This window comes from Larimichthys crocea, chromosome IX (assembly GCF_000972845.2).
Source record: "Larimichthys crocea isolate SSNF chromosome IX, L_crocea_2.0, whole genome shotgun sequence".
Classification (NCBI taxonomy): Eukaryota; Metazoa; Chordata; class Actinopteri; family Sciaenidae; genus Larimichthys; species Larimichthys crocea.
In genome coordinates, this window is record NC_040019.1 from 1,478,832 (window position 1) to 1,499,015 (window position 20,184).

Below are 20,184 nucleotides of genomic sequence, written 5' to 3' on the forward strand. Positions count from 1 at the left end.
CATCCACTTGAGGCTGGCTGCAGAAGTGAGTCAGTCTCCATAAGTCCCCATGTTCAAATGTCAGTTTTGGTCTCTATAGCTAATTTCTCTGTGCATGAAGAAGAAGAAGAAACTTAAGTCCATGCTGGACTTGAACCGGCCACCCTCCAGTTCCCAAGCCAAGTCCCTATGGATTGAGCTACTGCCACCTAAGGGAGAATTTTTAGAGAACTCACCTGTTCATATCATATTAAGGTTTAAAGTTATGCAGGATTAAGAGCGTGGATGCTTTGATTGACAGGTGGGTGTGGTTACAGATGGTTTATATGAGCAACCAGGCCTCAGGTCTGCCGATGATCCACGTCTTTTAGATTAGTTAGGAGGTGAAAGAGGCAGGATTTCTGTTTTGATCTTCAAAACTGCTGTTCAGAAACCTGTGGGTGACGTCACGGATACGCTGTCCATTCTTTATCCTGTCATTGGCCTTAGCGCAACATTCATTTTGTGGTTTGGGGTCAACAGACCCAGTAGGAGGCACTTTGTTGGGAGTATTTATGCCGATTTCTATGCACCTTTTCTTCAGATTCTGCCTTGTTTTCCTCTCCGTCCTTTTGCCCTCCATGTTTTTCACATGTAATTTTTGTGGGCATGGGTTGAAAAGGACGCTTTTGATTCATGTGCAGATGTTCTGCTCTGTTTTGCCTTCGTATCTCTGGTGGATGAAAATATGTCCCATCCACAAAATAAAGAAAAATAAATGAATGGCTCCACTGAGATGCAACAAATACAGCTGAACTTTAGTTGACCATCTACTGGGCCACTTGATAACTGAGTATCAGCATTGTCTCTCAATAAATAGTTTCCAGAAGTCTTCATGATCACCTAAATCCAGGTGCACTGTCTCCGTCTCTCTGGACGAACAATCGCCTTCTGGAAGTCATTTTTCATTGGTTCGCATGTGCGAGCTGTGTCAGCCGCTACCAATCAAAGAGTCTGGACAAGATCCTCCACCACTGGCAGAGACGCAAGCCCCCCTTGATAGCGGTGTAGTTTTCTGCCTCCCAGACGTAGCGGAGATGTTTCCACAGATACAGTACGTCAGCTCACTCGGATCTTTTGGAAACTCAACACTCACTGAGTAATCTCGGCGAGGCTTTCCCACGCCTGAGGAAGAAGCTAGTCATTAGTTCTAGTTTGACTCCCACAAATAACAGAGTTCTTAGTGTCCAGTTCATCGGAGAGATCCGTGGGTGAGACGGTGTCCCGAGTATGGAATATATTCCGCTGTTGTATTGTTATATACACAATTTCATGCAAAACAGCTGAAACTTTTCGAATATGTGCATGAACACCACGCAAGAGCTTGACGTGCCAGCACAACTGGTGATCCTTTGCCTTCTCTACACTGCAGTTCACATACGCTCTGTCTTTAGTTAACTCCACATGAAAGTTTAAAGTTTAGGCAGCGATGAATCAAGGCTACAGTTTCTGACCTTCTACGAATGTCAGGATAATTAGTACAGCAGTAGTTTTTTCTGTTTACCGCTGCATCAGTACATAAATCTCTGTAGTGTAGACTCCTGCAGGTTGCAGTGACTCGAGTATTAATGCAGCACGAATGACGAATAAATCCCCCTGACTCACAAACAAGCCTGAAGTCAGTTTGAGTAATGAAGTGATGAAGTGATCCTGGAGGCTCCTGATTGTTGTTGTCATTTGAATGTCCGTGGTCTACCGCCGGCGAAGGTTCGCAGCAACAAAGGGAATTCAAATCAAGTGAAAATGTAGTCAAATCTCCAAAACAGGTCTGTTTAGTAAGGCGCACTGCAGGTAAGACTTTACCACATGTTGTTTCAGGTGTTTTATTTCATGTTTTGATATTCATGAGAAGACACATTCATCCATCACAATATAATATTGCGTCTCCTCATGTTTCTGTCTGCAGCTCTACAAAGTACAGAGTGATTTATCTCATGAATATATTAATGAGACTCTCTTCTTTATTGGCTTAATGTTTTCTGAGTAAACACGAGTTTGTAGCCTAAAAACACACGGAAACTTCGTTTTCTACTGTGTGGGCTGGTAATTGGAAATATCCCCGATGGAATGACGTAAACGGTCAGTTTAATACTCGTTTATTTAAGTCTACAATGCACATGTTAGAATATGAGGCAGTATACAGTGCACATGACAATAGAAAAATCACAATTTCAACATAACAATAATACATTGTACATGTAATACATACAATAGCTTTGTTTTTTTGGCTTATAAAGTCATAAAACACATCAACACCAGCATATTTTAGCAGAATTTGTTCTCCGGATGTAATGTATGTATTCATGTTTGATTCTCAGAGTTTTATGCCGTTCTATTCCTGGTTTTCTGGGTGAGTTTGTTGGTCAGATATAAGATTCTTTTCAAAACATCTTTAAGAATAATTTGATATTTAATATTTTTTGCTTTCTTTCAAACTGCCATGTCTCCTTCTCTTGAATATTAATACAATAAGTCACTGTCTCCTGGCCAAGAAACAGTCATAAGTGCTGTAAAATCACCAACTTATTTTCACTCTTTGGGTTTTGCACTGATGATGTTTTATAAATTTTGTTACCGTTGGCTTTTTCTTTCCATTTCCAGCCTTTAGTAAAGTGGTCGTCTTAGTGTTTACCATACAGACAAGAGAGTGGTAAAGTAAATGAGCGTGAATCTCAATGTCAGACTACAAAAAAAAGCAGCGAATGAGAATCAGGAGCCACGAAATGTTTCGAATTTTTGTTTGATTATTAAAACCGTTGCCAGTCAATTCTCTCTACAATAAACCTTCATCTGTGTGATACATTTTCTCTCTTCTTTCCAGAACCTTCATCATTAATCAGGATCGGCCTTCAGTCAAAGGTTCAAACATTTTATTTATTTCAAGTCCTCGTCCCACGTCGAGCATGGGCACACGAGGCCTTCTGGGCTGCCTCCTCCTGACTGCTTTGCTCAGCTTATCAAACGCCGGGCTCGTGAAGAAAATCCTACGGCACCGACGACAGATTCCGTCGACCCCCGAAGAACATAACATCACCCTGCCCAGTGAGGGACAACCGGTGGTTTTCAACCACGTCTATAACATCAATGTTCCCGCCAGCGGCCTCTGCTCGGTGAACCTGGACGCCGCAGAGAGCACGGAGCTGCAGCCCAAAGACGCTGCCGTCTCCGCGGGCCATCGCGCCAGCGAGCACACCGTCAACGGAGAGAACCAGATCGTCTTCACACACCGCATCAACATACCACGGCAGGCGTGTGGCTGCACCGAAGACCTGCCTGGCCTGAAGGCCCTCATGAGCCGGCTGGAGATGCTCGAGGGAGAAGTTTCAGCTTTGAGAAATCAGTGCAACGGTCACAGGTCACAGGTCACAGGTAGGTGTCGTTTATAGGTATGTATATTATAGCCAGTATGGTAATTAATCTGTTATTTCTAAGTGCTACACTAACTACATCTGTCAGTCTGCTTCAGTATAATCTGTTCCATTCATCTGTTGAGGGCTTCTTTGGAATTCATTGCGGGGGTGTGATACTCTGTCATGGCATGTCATTTGAGCCAAACAAAGCCCCATTCAGTCCCTGAATGTCAGTAAGAGTAAGACTCGAACCGTTACCGGAGGATGCACTCAAAGGAACAGATGTATATTTTGGGATATTTGTCGGAGGTCTGGAAGTCCGAGGCCAGATTATAAATCTGGATGTAACTACAACAAAAGGTGAAGAGCTACTGGAGACTCAGAAGGTCCAAAAAATAAATAAAAGAAATTCAAAAAAAGAATCTCTGGGCTTGAACAGCGTTTATGTAATAGAGTTTATTCTTTCCAAGAGACAAACCCAAGTTGGCTCTGTAACCGAACTTGAAGGCAAAACAAAGGATGAAGCCAGCAGCTGATTAGCTCAGCTCAGCTTTAAGATTTGAAAAGAGGAGAAGAAATATTGGCACATCACCTCCAGGAAAGGCAACTAAAAATTAAACTTTGATTAAGAGGAAGGACGAACGATGGGGAAATTCATGTTTTTTACAAAACTACCACACAGACACACAAAGGGCTTATAGACATACAAATGTGGAGTGATGTTTTCGGTACCTTGCTCAGCTCGGCAGCTCCCAGGAGGTGAACAGCTATCACTCCACCCTCCATGCTTTGGTCTTGAACCGGTTACTTTATTTTAAAATGATCCGGTGTGTAGGATTTAGTGGCACCTAGAGGTGAAGTTGCAGATTGCAACCAACTAAATACTCTCCCACGCCTTCGTCGTCTCCGTTAGAAAGCTTTGTGGAATATAATCTGTGTGTTATTGTTGATTTTTATAACAAAACTCTCTGTCTTTACTCTCCTATCAAAGGTGAGGTGGGAACTAAACCTTACTGCAACGGTCACGGAAACTACAGCGCTGAAACGTGCGGCTGTGTGTGTGAGCCCGGCTGGAAAGGTCCCAACTGCTCTGAACCGGCGTGTCCCAAGAACTGTCACGACCGAGGCCGCTGCGTCGACGGAAAGTGTGAGTGCTCTAAAGGTTTCACCGGAGACGACTGCGCGCTGGAGGACTGCCCCGTGGACTGTGGGGTTCACGGTCAGTGTGTGGCCGGCGTCTGCGTCTGCTCCGATGGTTTCTTCGGCGATGACTGCTCTGAAACCACATGCCTCAACAACTGCAGAGGCCGCGGCCGCTGTGACGACGGGTACTGCGTGTGCGATGAACCCTGGACCGGTTTAGACTGCGATGAAATCATCTGCCCCAAAGACTGCTACGACCGCGGACGCTGCGAGAATGGGACCTGCTTCTGCGACGAAGGGTTCACCGGGGACGACTGTGGAGATCGCACCTGTCCCAACAACTGTCACGGGAAGGGTTTCTGCGTGGATGGAAAGTGCGCCTGCATCGCTGGCTTCAGCGGAGAAGACTGCTCCCAGCTCACCTGCCTCAACGACTGTAACGGCAGAGGCTCGTGCTTCAACGGGATGTGTATCTGTGAGACGGGGTACCAAGGCGAGGACTGCAGCCAGTTGGCGTGCCTGAACAACTGCAACAACAGAGGCCAGTGCATCAACGGACAGTGCGCCTGCGATGTCGGCTTCCAGGGAGACGACTGCGCGGAGCTTTCCTGTCCGAACGATTGCCTCCATAGGGGACGCTGCGTTAACGGGCAATGTGTGTGCGAGGAAGGCTTCGCCGGCGAGGACTGCCGCATCAGGACCTGTCCCTCAAACTGCTACGGCCGTGGCGAGTGCATTGAAGGACGTTGCGTGTGTCACGCGGGCTTCACCGGCGAGGACTGCAGCGAGCTGAGCTGCCCCAACAACTGCCAAAACCAGGGCCGGTGCGTGGACGGGCAGTGCGTCTGCGACGAAGGCTTCGCCGGCGAAGACTGCGGTCGGAAAGCTTGTCCCAATGACTGCCTCACTCGGGGTCACTGCGTCGACGGCAAGTGCGTCTGTCAGGAGGGCTACTCTGGAGACGACTGCTCTGTGGTCGCCTGTCCAAACAACTGCAACAACAGGGGCCGCTGCATCAATGGGAGGTGCTCGTGTCAGAGCGGGTACGAAGGGGAAAGCTGCGCAGAGCTGAGCTGTCTCAACGACTGCCACGACAAAGGACGCTGCGTGGACGGCCGGTGCGTCTGCGATGAGGGGTACATCGGAGAGGACTGCTCAGAAGGTAAGAAGAGAAAAAATGACTTTCACCGATTCTGACATTTTCCATGTGTTAACTAGATAAAAGCACGTCCAGGGTGATGTCATTCCCTTCTATTCTCGAGCTCCACTCACCACTCATCTCCAGAGAAACTATTTTGGTGAATATAAAAGAGGTTCGGTTTGTGATTTGTTCGCACTTTTCTGGCAGTTCTTCACACCACGACCAGATGTGTCTCTGGAGTTTGCATTAGCTCTGCGTGGTGAACACTCCAGTCATTGAGGGTATGAGAAACTCTCCAAGACAACACCCTCGGCAAATGTTTCTCTCTTTCTTTTTTTTTTTTTTCCAGTGTCTCCTCCAAAGGATCTCACGGTTGGCGAGGTCACCAGTGACAAAGTGGACCTGTCCTGGAAAAACGAGATGTTGGTAACGGAGTACCTCATCACGTACGTGCCCACCATTCCCGGTGGACTTCTTCAGGAGTTCACCGTGACGGGAGACAAAACGCTTGCCACCGTCAAGGAGCTTGAACCTGGCATGGAGTACCTGATCAATGTGTACGCTGTGCTGAGCAACAAGAGGAGTGTTCCTGTCAGCGCGAGGGTGGCCACAGGTGCTTCACGGTCGTCCGAATGCTTGTTTATAACGTTGCTAACGAATGGCGATAACTGATTTTTGATTATTTTTCCTGCAGATCTTCCACAACCAGAAGGTTTAATATTCAAATCGGTGAGAGAGACCTCGGTGGAGGTGATGTGGGACCAGCTGGATATCACCTTTGACGGCTGGGAGATCTATTTCCGCAACACGGTCAGTCTGCCCATCTCCTCTGAAGCCTTGCCCGGGATTTTGTTAACCGACCGGGCGGAAAAAGTGGGAGGCGATAAGGAATGCCAGCTTACTGGAAGCCTCAGCAAAACATGGATTTATTTCAGTGCTAACCATTAAAATTGCTTTGACATATGGAAAATCTCAGCGAGGGCAAGTCTGGATGTCAGGCGTGCGGGTGAAAATGCTGCTCAGACTCCGAGCCAATAATTCTTCTGAGAGGAAATGACTGTGCCAGCTGATAAGTCAGAGGCTTCTGCAGCTACTGCAGAGTTTTTAAAAACGCCGTCCTCTCCTGACCTCCATGTTAATTCTGTAATAATCGGGCGTGCACAACAGCTCTCACACACGTCATAAGTGTGTGTGTGTGTGTGTGTGTGTGTGTGTCATGGAAATCAGAAACACAGCTTGTGTTTTATTTTATCAGTAGCAGAAGATTAACTTTCTGCAGGAGAAACCTGATTATTTACACAAATAATAACTTCACGTTAAAATAATCGGACAGCTTCTTTAATTCAAATACGTGCATACGCAGTGAGAAGATAAGTCAGTACACATTTATTTGTTTTCTTGCCAAGAGTTCGATGAGAAGTTTGTCAATAAATAATCTGGTACATAATCTCACGACTAAATAACTAACTTTTCGGTTTTTACATCTCATTTTGCGAGAGCTTCAGACAGATTTTTAAAAAACTTTGTACAAACCTCGGTTTCCAGTCTTTATGCCGAGCCGTAGCGATCCAGCACAAATCAGAGACACGCAGGACTTTGCTTAACCGTGTTTGTGATCTATCCACTCAGTACTCTACAACCTCTTTTGTGCAGATGTTAAACAGGATGGTCTGACATTTATTCAGTTTGTGCTTTATGTGTCCTTGCAGAAAGAAGAAAATGGAAAAGTCATGAGCACCCTGCCATCCAGTCAAAACCAGTTTCTCCAGTCGGGCCTTGGACCAGGACAAGAGTATGAAGTCTCCATCAACATTATCAAAAACAACACCAGAGGACCCCAAACATCCAAGAAAGTCACTACCAGTGAGTTTAAAGCTGTGAGATCATAAATGTCTTAAAAACATTCAGTATCCATTTCAGATGGCGTGTCATTTTCCTTGCTCTGTCTGGCAGCGATTAGTTTGTTAGGATAGAAACAAAACTTAACTTGGGCTCTAAGTACAAATAAAGTCGAGAAGAGAAATTCCATAATGAAAAAGAAAAGTAACGGCAGGAAATCCCTGCCGGCTTTCCACAACAGAGCTTACCTAAAGAGTAATGACTCAGACACGCTGAACCTCGGCCGAGCATGACTATCTAATAGTTTTTTCACTTTTTACTAAATCTCGCAGCACTTAGCTCTTCTCCTCTGCTGACTCAAACTTTTATTGCCGTGTTAGTCCATACGTTACGTGGTGAAATACTTCCCAGGCCAAACAACTTTCACCGTGCATGGAAAAGGCATTTACAAGCCGATAGACTCCCGGGGGTATCACACCACAGCGCTGATGTCATTTATTTCTGTAGGCTGAAAGTAGACACAGCTCCCAGAAATGAACGATATAAGTGAGGTTAAACCTTTCGTACCCTTTTATACCCTGAGGTCCTTTTAACACGGAGAAACGATGGATGTCTCCTCCACATGTGGACGTGGGAGATTCGTCACAGGTAGTAAACGCGATGTCGGAGTGAAAGGGAATCACGTTTTATATCATGTAAGTGAGAGCTTTGTCTTGTGAGGACTGTTTTATGTACAGTACAAAGGACTAAAAAAACACCGATACTGGCTCTGTGAGTTTAAAGGTCCAGATTTAGGGGACTCGAGCTAGAGTTTATGACAGAAATATAATATTCATAACTGTTTTTGTTCGTGTTTAATCACCTGAAAATAAGAATCTTTGTGTTTTTGTTACCTCAGAATGAGACTTTTATATCTACAGTCTCCACGGAGTTTCCACTAAATACTGATGACTACAGCAATGCTAGATGTCAATAAATCCTACACACTGATCCTTTCACTATTAAATCTTTGATTTAGTTGAGGACGACTTTTCCAGACGCTTTCTCTGCTTCAAAAAGGACCAATGCAACATTCTGGTTGCTGAAAATTTAGATTGATCTGTGAAGAAATGGTCCTGCATAGCCCCGTAATGTTGCTTTCACACCAGGATAGTCCGGGTCCGACTTTTGAAAGCAGGCTGGACGGCATGCAGGTAGCACAGCTGCTCGTTTGGGGGGCGGTATTGCCCAAAACAAGCACTGACTAGGAAGAAAGAGAGCCCGGCTCATCGATTGGCTTTGGTTCCAACCAATGATGCAAAGATGCTGAATAAAAAGTTACAGGTTCACCAGATTTATCCTGGGAGGGACATAAATGTTCATATTTTTAATATTTGTGAACATTTACTCTTTCATAGTCCAGCATTTGATGCAGACGACATGACGTCAGCACTTTTAACTACGACTCACCCTTTCCTCTCTTGCCTGAATTCCCACCCCCAGAGATCGACGGCCCCCGCCAGGTGGAGGTGAAGGATGTGACGGCCTCCTCCGCTCTGATTGGCTGGTCTCAGCCGGTGGCTCCTATGGACAAAGTCACCATGTCTTACGGGCCCGCGTCCGACCCGTCAAACCAAACCAGCGTGGACGTTTTCCCCCCAGACAAGCAGTACAGCGTTGGCGGCCTGAAGCCGGACACAGAGTACAAAGTGTCGCTCATCTCCAAGAGTGGAGACGCCACCAGTGACCCCGTCACCACCACATTCACTACAGGTAGTCGTCTGATAGCAGTGCATGCAGATTCAGCTGAAATAATCAATGCAGTGTGTGTTTTTATTGTAAATAATGTGTTTACCGTAGCCCTGGATGCCCCCACGGACCTGCAGGCCATGTCCCAGACCGACGACAGCATCACTCTGGAGTGGACCAACAGTCAAGCTGATGTCGAGAGCTACCTGGTGAAGTACAGTCCCATCTCTGGAGCGACTCACGGTGAAGAACTGGTCCCGAGAGGACCAGGAGTCTCCACAACGGCTACTATCACCGGTACGGGACAAACAAATGCGACCACACACAGCTTGTGTCAGTCGTACCATGTGGTGAGTTTCCTTCTCTCCTTCTTTGCGGCAGGGCTGAAGCCGGGGACGGAGTACGGGATCGGCGTGACGGCCGTGAAGAATGAGAGAGAGAGTCTGCCTGCTACTACAAATGCAGCCACCGGTGAGCGACGCAGCCGAGCAGCAGCTGTCCAAACACTCATCCTTAACACCCCCTTCATAAATGTACACAGGCTCGAGTTTGTTGATAGAAATCGGGTGACGAAGTGAAACTAACGGGGTGGAAAGTGATTTACGGTCTGTGTTGAGCGTGCAGCAGAAGCGAGGAGAGGGTTTTTTTTTACAAACAGCAGAGTGTGAAATTCACCGTCTCCCGTCAGATATCGACCCACCGAGAGACCTCAAAGAGGTCGACTCCTCGGAGACCTCCCTCACCTTGAGGTGGGAGAAGCCCCAGGCTAAGGTCGGCGCCTACAGGCTGACGTACTACTCCAAAGACGGCCGGTACGAGGAGGTGGTGATCCCGGAGACGGCGACTACTCATGTCCTGTCCAACCTGAGTCCTGGGATGAGCTACATGATCACTCTGACTGCAGAGAGGGGTCACAAGAGGAGCGCACATGTCGCCCTTTCTGCTTCCACAGGTGGGTAGGGAACTATTTCACCACAATATGATCTTTATTAAACTCGTCTTCAGGAGGATAAAACACAATATGACACGTAAGATGAGAGTTAAGTATTTATATTCTTCATTGTAACGTTGAATTTTAGATTTATTATTAAGAGAGATCTGAGGCTTAGAAATAAATCTGCAGCCAACAAACTGAGATGCACTTCCACCTAAATGTTCTTGATTTTTTTTTTTGTTTATTTTTTCTTTTTGTTTTTTCTCGTAGCCTCTTTCACGTTTTATTTAGCTGACACAGACGACCGCGATCTAACGACTCCCGCAGGCTCGGAGGACAATGTCATTAGCTTTGTGCATTTAGAGCCCCACTCTGGGTCCCAGCCCTCTGGTGGGACGGAGCCTGAGGATGAGCTTGGATCGCTGACTGTCTCGGGCGTCACGCCCGATGGATTTGACCTCTCGTGGAGACTAAAGGCTCACAGTGTCTATGATAGTTTAGCCGTAGAATATAAAGACGCTCAGCGGTCGGGGGATGCGAGTGAGGTCCGACTTCCTGGAGATGCCACTGGCTCCAGAGTCGAAGGCCTGAAGGCATCGACTGAGTATCAGATAATACTTTACGGAGTAACGAGTAGCCAGAGATCTGCGCTACTTGAAGCTGTTGCAGTCACAGGTATAAGACTCCCACTGGAAATGTGGAAATCTGTTCTGTTTCATCAAGGTCGAGTTCGATGTGATTTGCATGCTGGTTATTTTATTCATCGAGTCCAATCCAGCAAAGAATATTTTTCACTTTTTAAAACTTTGGCATGACGAATGGAGCCCAACAGAGATGATTGTATATTCACCTCATCCCACCTGTCATCAATACAAGGCTGTGGCAGAATGTTGCTTTCTGAATTTCAAATGCAAGAAGAAATCCAAGTCCTCCATGAGCCATTAAAGGCTTCAGATTTATTGAAGCGGGGTCGTATGACGTACTTTTCCATAGTTAGTGTGTTACCTGCAGTCGACGGCTGTTGGGCTCGTCCCCAGTTTGGAGAAACAGACAGAAGAAACTCGAAGCTAAGCACCGCTATGGACCAAATAATAAAAAAATCAATCATCGGCTCACGTGTGAGTTATATTAAGAATATTTTCGCCGCTCTAACTTGCCGTCAGAGTGCCCTTTTTGCCGGGAAGCTGAATATATATCGGCAGTAACAGTAATTTTACCTCTGACGCAAAGATCAGCAGACGCCTGGTTGCTCAAACAAGCCACCTGTAACGGCACCCACCTGTCAATCAAAGCGTCCACGCTCTTAATCCTGCATAACTTTAAGCCTTAATATAATGTGAACAGGTGAGTTGTATATAAATTCACCCTCAGTACAGTTGTCATGAACGGGGAAATTAGCTACAGAGACCAAAACTGTTTTTTGTACCAGGCTGTAAACATGTTTATTTCTGCTGTCTAACATGGGAACTTATGGAGACTGACTCACTTCTGGAGCCAGCCTCAGGTGGACGTTTGAGGAAAGTGATCGAGGGAGTTAAACTTAATGTTTTTGTCTAGTCGCTTTAGATCGATATTAACGTTTCAGTCTCTCTGGTTTCAAAGTAAAGCGGTGGAAATATTCTAAATATAGCGAACATTTGCACTGTTTTAATTTAGTTTTTAGGTTTACCTGCTGCCGTGTACTGTAGCGAACACACTGACTTCATACGGCGGCGCTTCTTCAACACTTTGAGATACGAACCTCGGCGTCTGCTGTCCTGATTTTCTTCCTGCATTTGATTTTTTTTTTTCAGTGAATCCATTTTTGCTCCCTAAAAGCCTGCGCCCACTAATTCCATCCACATCATTCATCATCCTTAATCCAATCTTCACAATTAAATGAGTCTCTAGCAGTCGGAGAGAATTATAAAAACATACGTCACTCGCATGTCAAACAAGTGACTCAGCGGCCTCTTTTTAGAGAACAAAGTGGCTGTGCATGGCTTCAACGTCTATTTGAAGACGACTGTGTACTTCCACTTCTGGTGGACTACGCAGAAACTTCAAATATTAATGGCACCGACTCGAGTGTCATTAATTTCGTAGCTGTTGCTTGATGATTTTAAACCGTGATCCTGGAAAAAAAACGGGGCTGAGAAAATGATGAAATCTTCACAGGAATGAGACAAAGACAGAAGTTTGTGCAGATTGTTTGTTGTTTTTAACCCAGCTTCTTCTCCACAGGTTCTTTGTTTTTTTCAGTCGTCCGCAGAGCCGGTAACAAATTCACTCTTTAACCTGCTTTTATTCACTGTAGCACCAACGCCTACCTCTCCAGATGTGCTTACGCTGAGCATCAAAGCTGCCCCAACAACCCCACACTCTGCTCTGGATATTGAAGCAGCACAAACCCCAGATCCCCTCCGTCCTCTAAACACTGAGGCGCCTTCCAGCTCTGACACTGGCCCGATGAGCTCTGGCGCTGAGCCCGAAAGCTCGAGTCTGGATGAATTGGGCGACCTCACGGTCAATTTTACCTCCACTAATGTAAGCCTGTTTTTGGTGGAGGTCAGTACTCCGTCAGGGGAGTCACAGCCTCACGTGACCACACCGCCAGGAAGTGTGAGGGAGGAAACGGAGGGTTTGTCCCCCTCGACACAATATAATGTTACGTTACATGGGCTGGTGGAAGGGAACCGATCTTTACCTCTCAAAGTTTTTCCTACTGCAGGTACATGGAGCAAGTATTTCTTTTTGTAGGCATCCATCATCATCTTCACATCTTCATCTGTATGTTTCAGTATGGCTGCATGTTCAAATACAAAACAGACGGTTGATGTTTTATTTAACATCTTTCATCCCATATTTTCTGATTTACAGCAGAGTGTTAGGGCCACAAATAAATAAATAAATAAATATAAAATTACGGAAGACCTAAGAGATCATACATTAATAAATTCTTGAGTTATTTATGTCTAAATAACAAATCTGACGATAACGGGATTAGCAGATAACGTAATAAATGTGAGATCTTGAGTCAACAAATTAACTTATCACCAGAAAACAGAGAAAATGTATGTATGCTCATTCTGTTTAAAAATATATATTTCAAAATAAAAACTCATATCAATCAAAGTCAGAATAAGTAAGAATAAAATCATATATTTATGCAAAAAACATAATAATATAATATATTTTCAGGTTAAAGTTATATTTGTGTATTATTATGAGTAAAAAGTCATAAAATCTTAAAATATATATAGTGTATTGTCATATTTTTTTAAAGTCACTATTTTTAAAAAAGTCAATATTTCAAGATTTTTAAGATTTAGTTTATTTTTTTTAAATCGTCTTTTTATAACATATAATATATTTTTTTAAAGTTATAAGATGAATAACATTCTAACAAGTTTTAATATTTAAAAATATTAAATAAAATTAAGTTAGAATAAAATTGTAATTATTATAGTTTCATAGTCATTAAAAAAACGGTAAAAAGAGATTTTTAGTAATTTAAAGTTTTAAACTTTCTCCCTCAAAATATTCTGCCTTTTTTTTTTCTCATAAATCTCTTGAATTATTTCGTGTTTTTCTGACTTCAATCCTCAAATATCGGATAATTAGTTTGGCTCAAACACTCTGCTCTTTTTATGTTGATGAATATTCATGTGTGCTTTTTTTATTTTTATTTTTTTTTAAGTTCTGTGAGAGTAATTTTTACAATCCATCTTGCCATTCAGTTGACCCCACTCTGATCTGTCTATCTACCAGAGGAGCTGAAGCCCATGGTGATGAACCTCACCACCTCTGACATTACATGGGATGGCTTCACTGCGTCCTGGAGCCCCTCGGGTGGGGAATTTGACAGCTTTGTCATTGAGGTAACAAACTTGGAGAATTTCGCAGAGAGCCAGAACCTCACTCTGTCGGGAGGCGCTCTCAGCCTGGTCATCTCCGGGCTGAATCCCAACACCAGCTACATGGTGGGCCTGTTTGGGATGTATCAGGGCTCCTTCCTTGAACCCGTGTACACTGAAGCCACCACAGGTACCTGCGACCTGCAGCGTTGCAGCGTTTTTGTCCTCTAAACTTTCCTTCCTTCCTTTTTTTTTGGTTTTTAACTTTCTGTTTCAGTCGGTATCTGTGTAGCAGACACAGACACATACTAGACTCTCTGTCGAGCGTCCACGCCTCTTCGCTGCATGAAACGAGACCAACATAATAACCCTAATTTCTTGTTTTGTCATCACTGTCCAACACCCCCTGACCCCACGGGGTCACTGCTTCATCTTAACCAACATGTCATGAACCATTCCTTACCCTCCAGCCACTGTTTCTGTCTAGCTGAGAGAGGGCAGGGTGATGGGCGCCCGTGTCGCATCACTGAGCCGAGCAAACGCCCCCTCAAATGTTCACCTCCTCCTCCTCCTCCTCCCCTCAAACTACCTCCATCCCAGTTACCAAACATGCATGAAGCCTCCCCCTTCCCTTCCCTTCCCTTCCCCCTCCCGCCTCCTCTACCATCCCCTGCATCGCGGTGAGAGGTTTGACGCTGATGTGCTGCAGTGATTGCAAAAGCAAACCAATAACTTTTTCACCCTCACACGCCCGTCACACCATGACAGCGTGACAGCATCTCATTTTCATCCCATCACAACACTCATCCAGCGCATAATCGATTAACCTCGAGGGGGATCATTTGCCGATGGATGCGTTTTTAAAAGTGTTAGTCTGTGATAGTTTCATACGTTTTACTTGCAACAGAACACCAAAGTAAATATTCCTCATTTCCCTTCTGAACTGCTAGGTGGCAAATGATTAAATCTTCTTGTCATAATCAAGGTAAAACGCTAATAATACAATCTGAGGTTTGACAGTTAACGCCAACTTGTTTTTACATCTGGATGATGCCTAAATTGTCTGCTGCATGTTTGCATGCAAACTGATCAGCGCATGGAAAAAAATAAAATTGAAGTTAAACTTCCTCCGTAGCTCTTTTCTATCCTGCTTTGAAACGCAACAATATCCAGACATAGAAACGAGCATGAAAGAGACTTTTTTTTTTAAAAGTCCTGTTTTGTTCTTTCCGTCGCCACATTTTCACATTTAAATCAACTCTCAGAGTTTAAATCATTTAAACTTGCAGCCGTATTTATTATAAAGGTGTATTTTCCCATCTATATATCATGTTTCTGCTAAAAGAAATAGGTGTGATTGTTTAGAAATTGTGCGTTTTTATGCAAATATATGCATGTAATTCACCTTTTATTGAGCTACTCAGACTATCAGGAATTGCAAGTGGGTGGTGGTGAGTGCCCCGTAACATTATACACATTTTTATGATAAATTCAACCGAGCAGCTTCTTTTTACACATGACATCTATCCGTTTGTGTTCTGCAAGATGGTTTCTGATGATAATCTAATAATGGTTTCTCTCTTTAGTGAATCAACCAGTGGTTGGCAAACTATATATCTCAAACTTAACGCCAGAGAGCTTTTCAATCTTCTGGAACGGCACTGAAGGAGAATTTGATGGTTTTATCCTGGAGATAATTGATTCTGATTGGCTGATGGAGCCAAAGGAATATAACATATCCCGCAATGTAAAGTCCCATCACATCACAGGGCTCAGGCCCAGCACTGACTATGTAGCCTACCTCTATGGGACATACAAGGGATCCAGAACAAGTGCTGTCAGTATTGTTGCATCAACAGGTACTTTTGATTTTGTGTATTTGTCTTTTAGTCTTGCGTACGCTGCGTGCACAATTATTAGGCGAGTCGTATTCCTGACGATTCATTTAATTAATTAATTTCTAGAAAGTTAATAACAAAGGAAAAGTGAGTTTTGGCTCTCTCTGGAGAATATCAACCTGTTTAGCTCAGGTGAGGAGTGGAGTACTTGGATGCATGTGACGTCTTGCGTTAAAATAAATGCCTTCTTGAATGACGTAGACTTTGTCCTGTACCGCTGCTTGAAGAAAGTGTCTTCTAAAAACTGGCAGTATGTTTGGGAGTTGATTTTAAGTCCTTCTTCAACCTCAAATGATCCATATACTTATTATAATATTAGTGCTCCAACCATGAGCCTCCATCTGGTCCATCAAGAAAACCTTTGAAAAATCTGTCTTCAGATATTTCTTGGTCAAATCTTGACGTTTCAACTTGTGAGTTTTGTTCAGTGGTGGTCGTGTTTTTTCAGTTTTCCTTACATGGACCATGAACACCTTGTGCACTGGAGGTTAATGGTAGCTTCACGTCAAATTCATTCTCGAGTCTTTAGTCGTTAACTTGCATCTTCCACACATTTCTTGCAACCGTATTTGCACACCTCAGCTTCTTCAAGACTGCTGCATCCCATTGCAATTTTTGACTTTTCAGAACCTGTTAAATCTCTTTTTTTTTGGCCCAGTTTGTTTGTTTGAGGTAAAGAAGCTGCCTAATAATTACGCACAGCTTGATTGTTGATCGCTTTAGACCCTCCCTCATTATCCAATCAGGATTTAAGTTTATAAAGCTTGCAGTTGGAAAATATGCATGAAAATGACGATGAGGTCAAGATACTCTTTGCCTTTAATTGTGCGCGCAGTGTAGAAAAGGTCATTATTTGCACTGTAAAGCTAACCTCGGCATGTCTGCATACACTGGACAAATACATGCTTTCTACTTCCATAAATGAATATATTTTATATTTTTCTCTCCCCCCTGTAGCTGAAGAGCCTGATTTGTCCAGGCTAGTTGTTTCTAACATTACCTCAGACAGATTCTCTCTGTCGTGGCGGACAGGAGAGAGGTCTTTTGATAACTTTATAGTAGAAGTCAGAGAGTCTGCTTTGCCCTCGCAGGCAATGGGGCGCGCTCTGCCAGGAGACGTGCGCTCCACAGTCATGGCCGGGCTCAAAGCGAGCACAAGGTACAACATAAAGCTGTACGCCAGCGCTGGTGGCCAGAACACACAGCCCCTGTTTGATGTAGCTACAACAGGTATCTCATTACATGCATTTTTTGACACTGCATGTAGCAAACTCTTTGTGATTTATCAGCACAACATAACTGAAAAGCCATCTTCTTTTTCTGTTCAGAGGATGTCCCACAGTTGGGGCCCATAACCGCTTCATCTGTGAGCCCACATAACCTCAGCTTGTCCTGGAGCACAGTGTCGGGCCACTTTGATGGCTTTGTTATCCGGGTCAGTGACCCTGAGCAGCAGTCTGACACGCTGGAGTTCAGACTGCCCGGTGAAGCCCGTAACATTACGATCTCTAACCTGATGGATGCGACAGGCTATGATATTGAACTGTACGGTATCTCTCACGGGCGCCACACACCCTCTCTGTTAGCCCACGCTGTCACAGGTACTACGTATTTTACTCATGTCTTAAACTCTCTTCACTTGTAGCTGTAAAGTTCTGCATCAGTTTTAAAGTACTTTAGGGAAACCTTGACTCAAAATGTCCTGCAACTCCAAACAATAATGTTCTCTGCAGGTCTGAAACGCATTAAGAGCAAATTTGACATGCATCATTAGCGGCTACAGTTTTCACAGTCTGGTGCATGAAACACTTTGAGTCCCCAAAGAGGTCAGACCGAGTTAGGTTTTTTAATTTTTAGATTTTGTCCTGTTAGAGTTATCGTGAATTTGGCAGAATATCGCAACACGATTTACCTGTTTGGGATGTATCAGGTCTGAAGCATCAAATTTTAGGTTGTAGATTTATTTTATCTCATGACTTTTGACTTTTCCAAGTCTAATAAAGACAGTAGTGGAAGAAGTATTCAGATCTTTTACTTAGGTAAAGTAGAAGTAGTACACTATAAGAATAGAAGCAAAAGTCCTGCATTCAAAAAAAGTACCAAAAGTAAAAGTACACATTTTGCAGGATGCATCACTTTAATGATGCAGCATGTAAAAGTGTAGCTCACTTTAAGTACTTTATATATACCTGAATGTCTTTAGTCTGCAATACATGGCAGTTTATTTGACTACATTCTGACTGAAGTAGTAGAAATATTCAAGTAAAGTACCTCAGTTAAAAGTCCAGTGTGTCAGATTTAGGATCTCTTAACAGACTTGGAAGGCGAGTGTGAGGCGACTGGTTTACAAATCAGCAACTACGCCACTAAATCCTACACACTGGTCCTTTAAGTACAGTATTTGAGTAAATGTATTTAGTTACTTTCCACCACTGGATGAAGAGATGCCATTATTTATAAGCTTTTTTTTGACATTCACCCATAGGAATGTCTGTAGAAGACATCCGGTGATAATTTTGGACTAACGTCATTGTAGAATTAAGGTTCAGTGCGACTAACGGGCACTAGATGATTTATATTTAAAGAATGGTGGTTACTACGTCAGGTTCTTGTCTCCACTTCTTGTGATGTAGTCTTCTAGCATCTTTGCCGTATTGTTGGAAATACTACCTCTGTATTGTTTTGGTTTTGTGGCTGCTGACCTGAAGCTTCAAACTTTATAAAAACCTTTGGGTGAGGAAAGAGAGGTTGCATCAATTTCTGTCTGCGGTAGAAGAATATAAAGCACCATGATGCATGCCACATTTGCTTTTGGTGTGTGTTGGCCTTTTAAATTTAAATATTTTGGAGATATTCAGATCAAATGTTCTTTTAAACATGTTTAAATATCTAACTCACCTCACAGGAAGAACAGATCTTATGATTTGCTTTTGCAATAATTGCACACTTGGTTGTTTACTCTTGTTCCCCCCTCCCACATGTGTTCCCTTCCCCACACACACACAAAAAAAATCAAACCCCCCCTCCAACCCCCTCTAGCTTCTTTGCCCAAAGTGGAAAACTTGACCATTTCCAACATAACCCCCTACGGCTTCCGTGTGTCGTGGGAGGTGAAGCAGCAGCTGCAGCAGCAGGAGGAATTAGCCCCCTCTAGCGGCGGCTTCAGCCAGTTTCACATAGTGGTGACAGACTCTGGCTGGCTGTTGGAGCCTCAGGAGTTCACTGTGCCAGGAAACCAAAGTCACCTGGACATCTGGGGCCTCATCACCGGCATAGGCTATGAGGTCAGGCTGACCGGGGTGTCAGAGTCAGGGCTTCTCTCTCGGCCTCTGACTACAGTGGCTGTGACAGGTACCACTCACAGTGCGCTGCAAGGCCCCTCGTCGTACTAAAAGTGCAATTCCTTTTTTTTTTGTTTTGTTGTTGTTGCAACTACTGTACATATATGATCATTAAACTTTATGATCCGATTCTGAAGTTTCACCATCCAAACATGGCAGATCTTTGATATTCATGCATCGAATTATAGAAGTTGTCTCCATGTTTCTTTAGAAGAGGCAACACGATTTTGACAACGACTGCCGTCCACCCCTGGAGTTCAGGTGACCATAACAACAGGTGTTCAACATGACCCCAGGTGACCTTCAAGACCGCTTTCAACCTGACATTAGGTGACCTTAACGACCTTCGTTTAAACAGACCTTCGTTTAACGACTGTCTTTGACATCAGTCCTTAGATCACCTTAACGAGCGTTGTTCAACCTGACCTTAGGTGACCTTAGGTGACCTTAACGACCGTCTTTAAAGTCAGCCCTCAGATGACCTTAACGACCGTCGTCAACCTGACCTTAGGTGACCTAAACGACCGTCGTTCAACCTGACCTAGGGTGACCTAAACGACTGTTGTCCTTCTGTACTCAGATGACTTTTACGACCGTCGTTGAACCATACCTTAGGTTACCTTAACGACATGGACGACAGTCGTAACAACGAGGAGCCCGAACAAACCAGATGTGAACAATGGCCTGGTTAACCATCTCACCAAGGCTAAACACCTGGATGTCCCCGCCAGTCTCTTGGATAAGAGATGAAATGTCTTCACAAAGTCCTGTTGCCCCAGATTTAACTCTTCTCAAGAAACGGACGACTGAGAACACTCACAGACGTCTTAATATATCTTAGAAATGAGCTTGAGAATTGACAAATTTTGGTTAACGCCATGTTTGGACGGTGAGGCTTCAGCTCAGTATTGTGACCTAACCCTAACTCAGATTTATAACAACTCTTTTCCAGAACG

General features: G+C 44.1%; 1 protein-coding gene across 2 annotated transcripts in view; it reads left to right on the top strand.

Annotated features, from left to right (window-relative positions):
* The window catches only part of LOC104930937 (tenascin), a 62,692-nt gene that overhangs the window by 36,104 nt on the left and 6,404 nt on the right, over positions 1–20,184 (top strand). The window contains exons 6-21 of one of the 2 annotated variants that reach the window (XM_027282227.1): positions 2,840–3,387; positions 4,360–5,673; positions 6,002–6,265; positions 6,347–6,462; positions 7,362–7,515; positions 8,974–9,243; positions 9,331–9,516; positions 9,601–9,690; positions 9,908–10,171; positions 10,424–10,828; positions 12,450–12,863; positions 13,904–14,179; positions 15,576–15,848; positions 16,845–17,117; positions 17,216–17,488; positions 18,927–19,238. In XM_027282227.1, coding sequence (XP_027138028.1) covers positions 2,840–3,387; positions 4,360–5,673; positions 6,002–6,265; positions 6,347–6,462; positions 7,362–7,515; positions 8,974–9,243; positions 9,331–9,516; positions 9,601–9,690; positions 9,908–10,171; positions 10,424–10,828; positions 12,450–12,863; positions 13,904–14,179; positions 15,576–15,848; positions 16,845–17,117; positions 17,216–17,488; positions 18,927–19,238 — 5,432 coding nt within the window. The remainder of the gene's footprint in view (positions 1–2,839; positions 3,388–4,359; positions 5,674–6,001; positions 6,266–6,346; positions 6,463–7,361; positions 7,516–8,973; positions 9,244–9,330; positions 9,517–9,600; positions 9,691–9,907; positions 10,172–10,423; positions 10,829–12,449; positions 12,864–13,903; positions 14,180–15,575; positions 15,849–16,844; positions 17,118–17,215; positions 17,489–18,926; positions 19,239–20,184) is intronic. The other variant, XM_027282228.1, reaches the window with a different exon arrangement.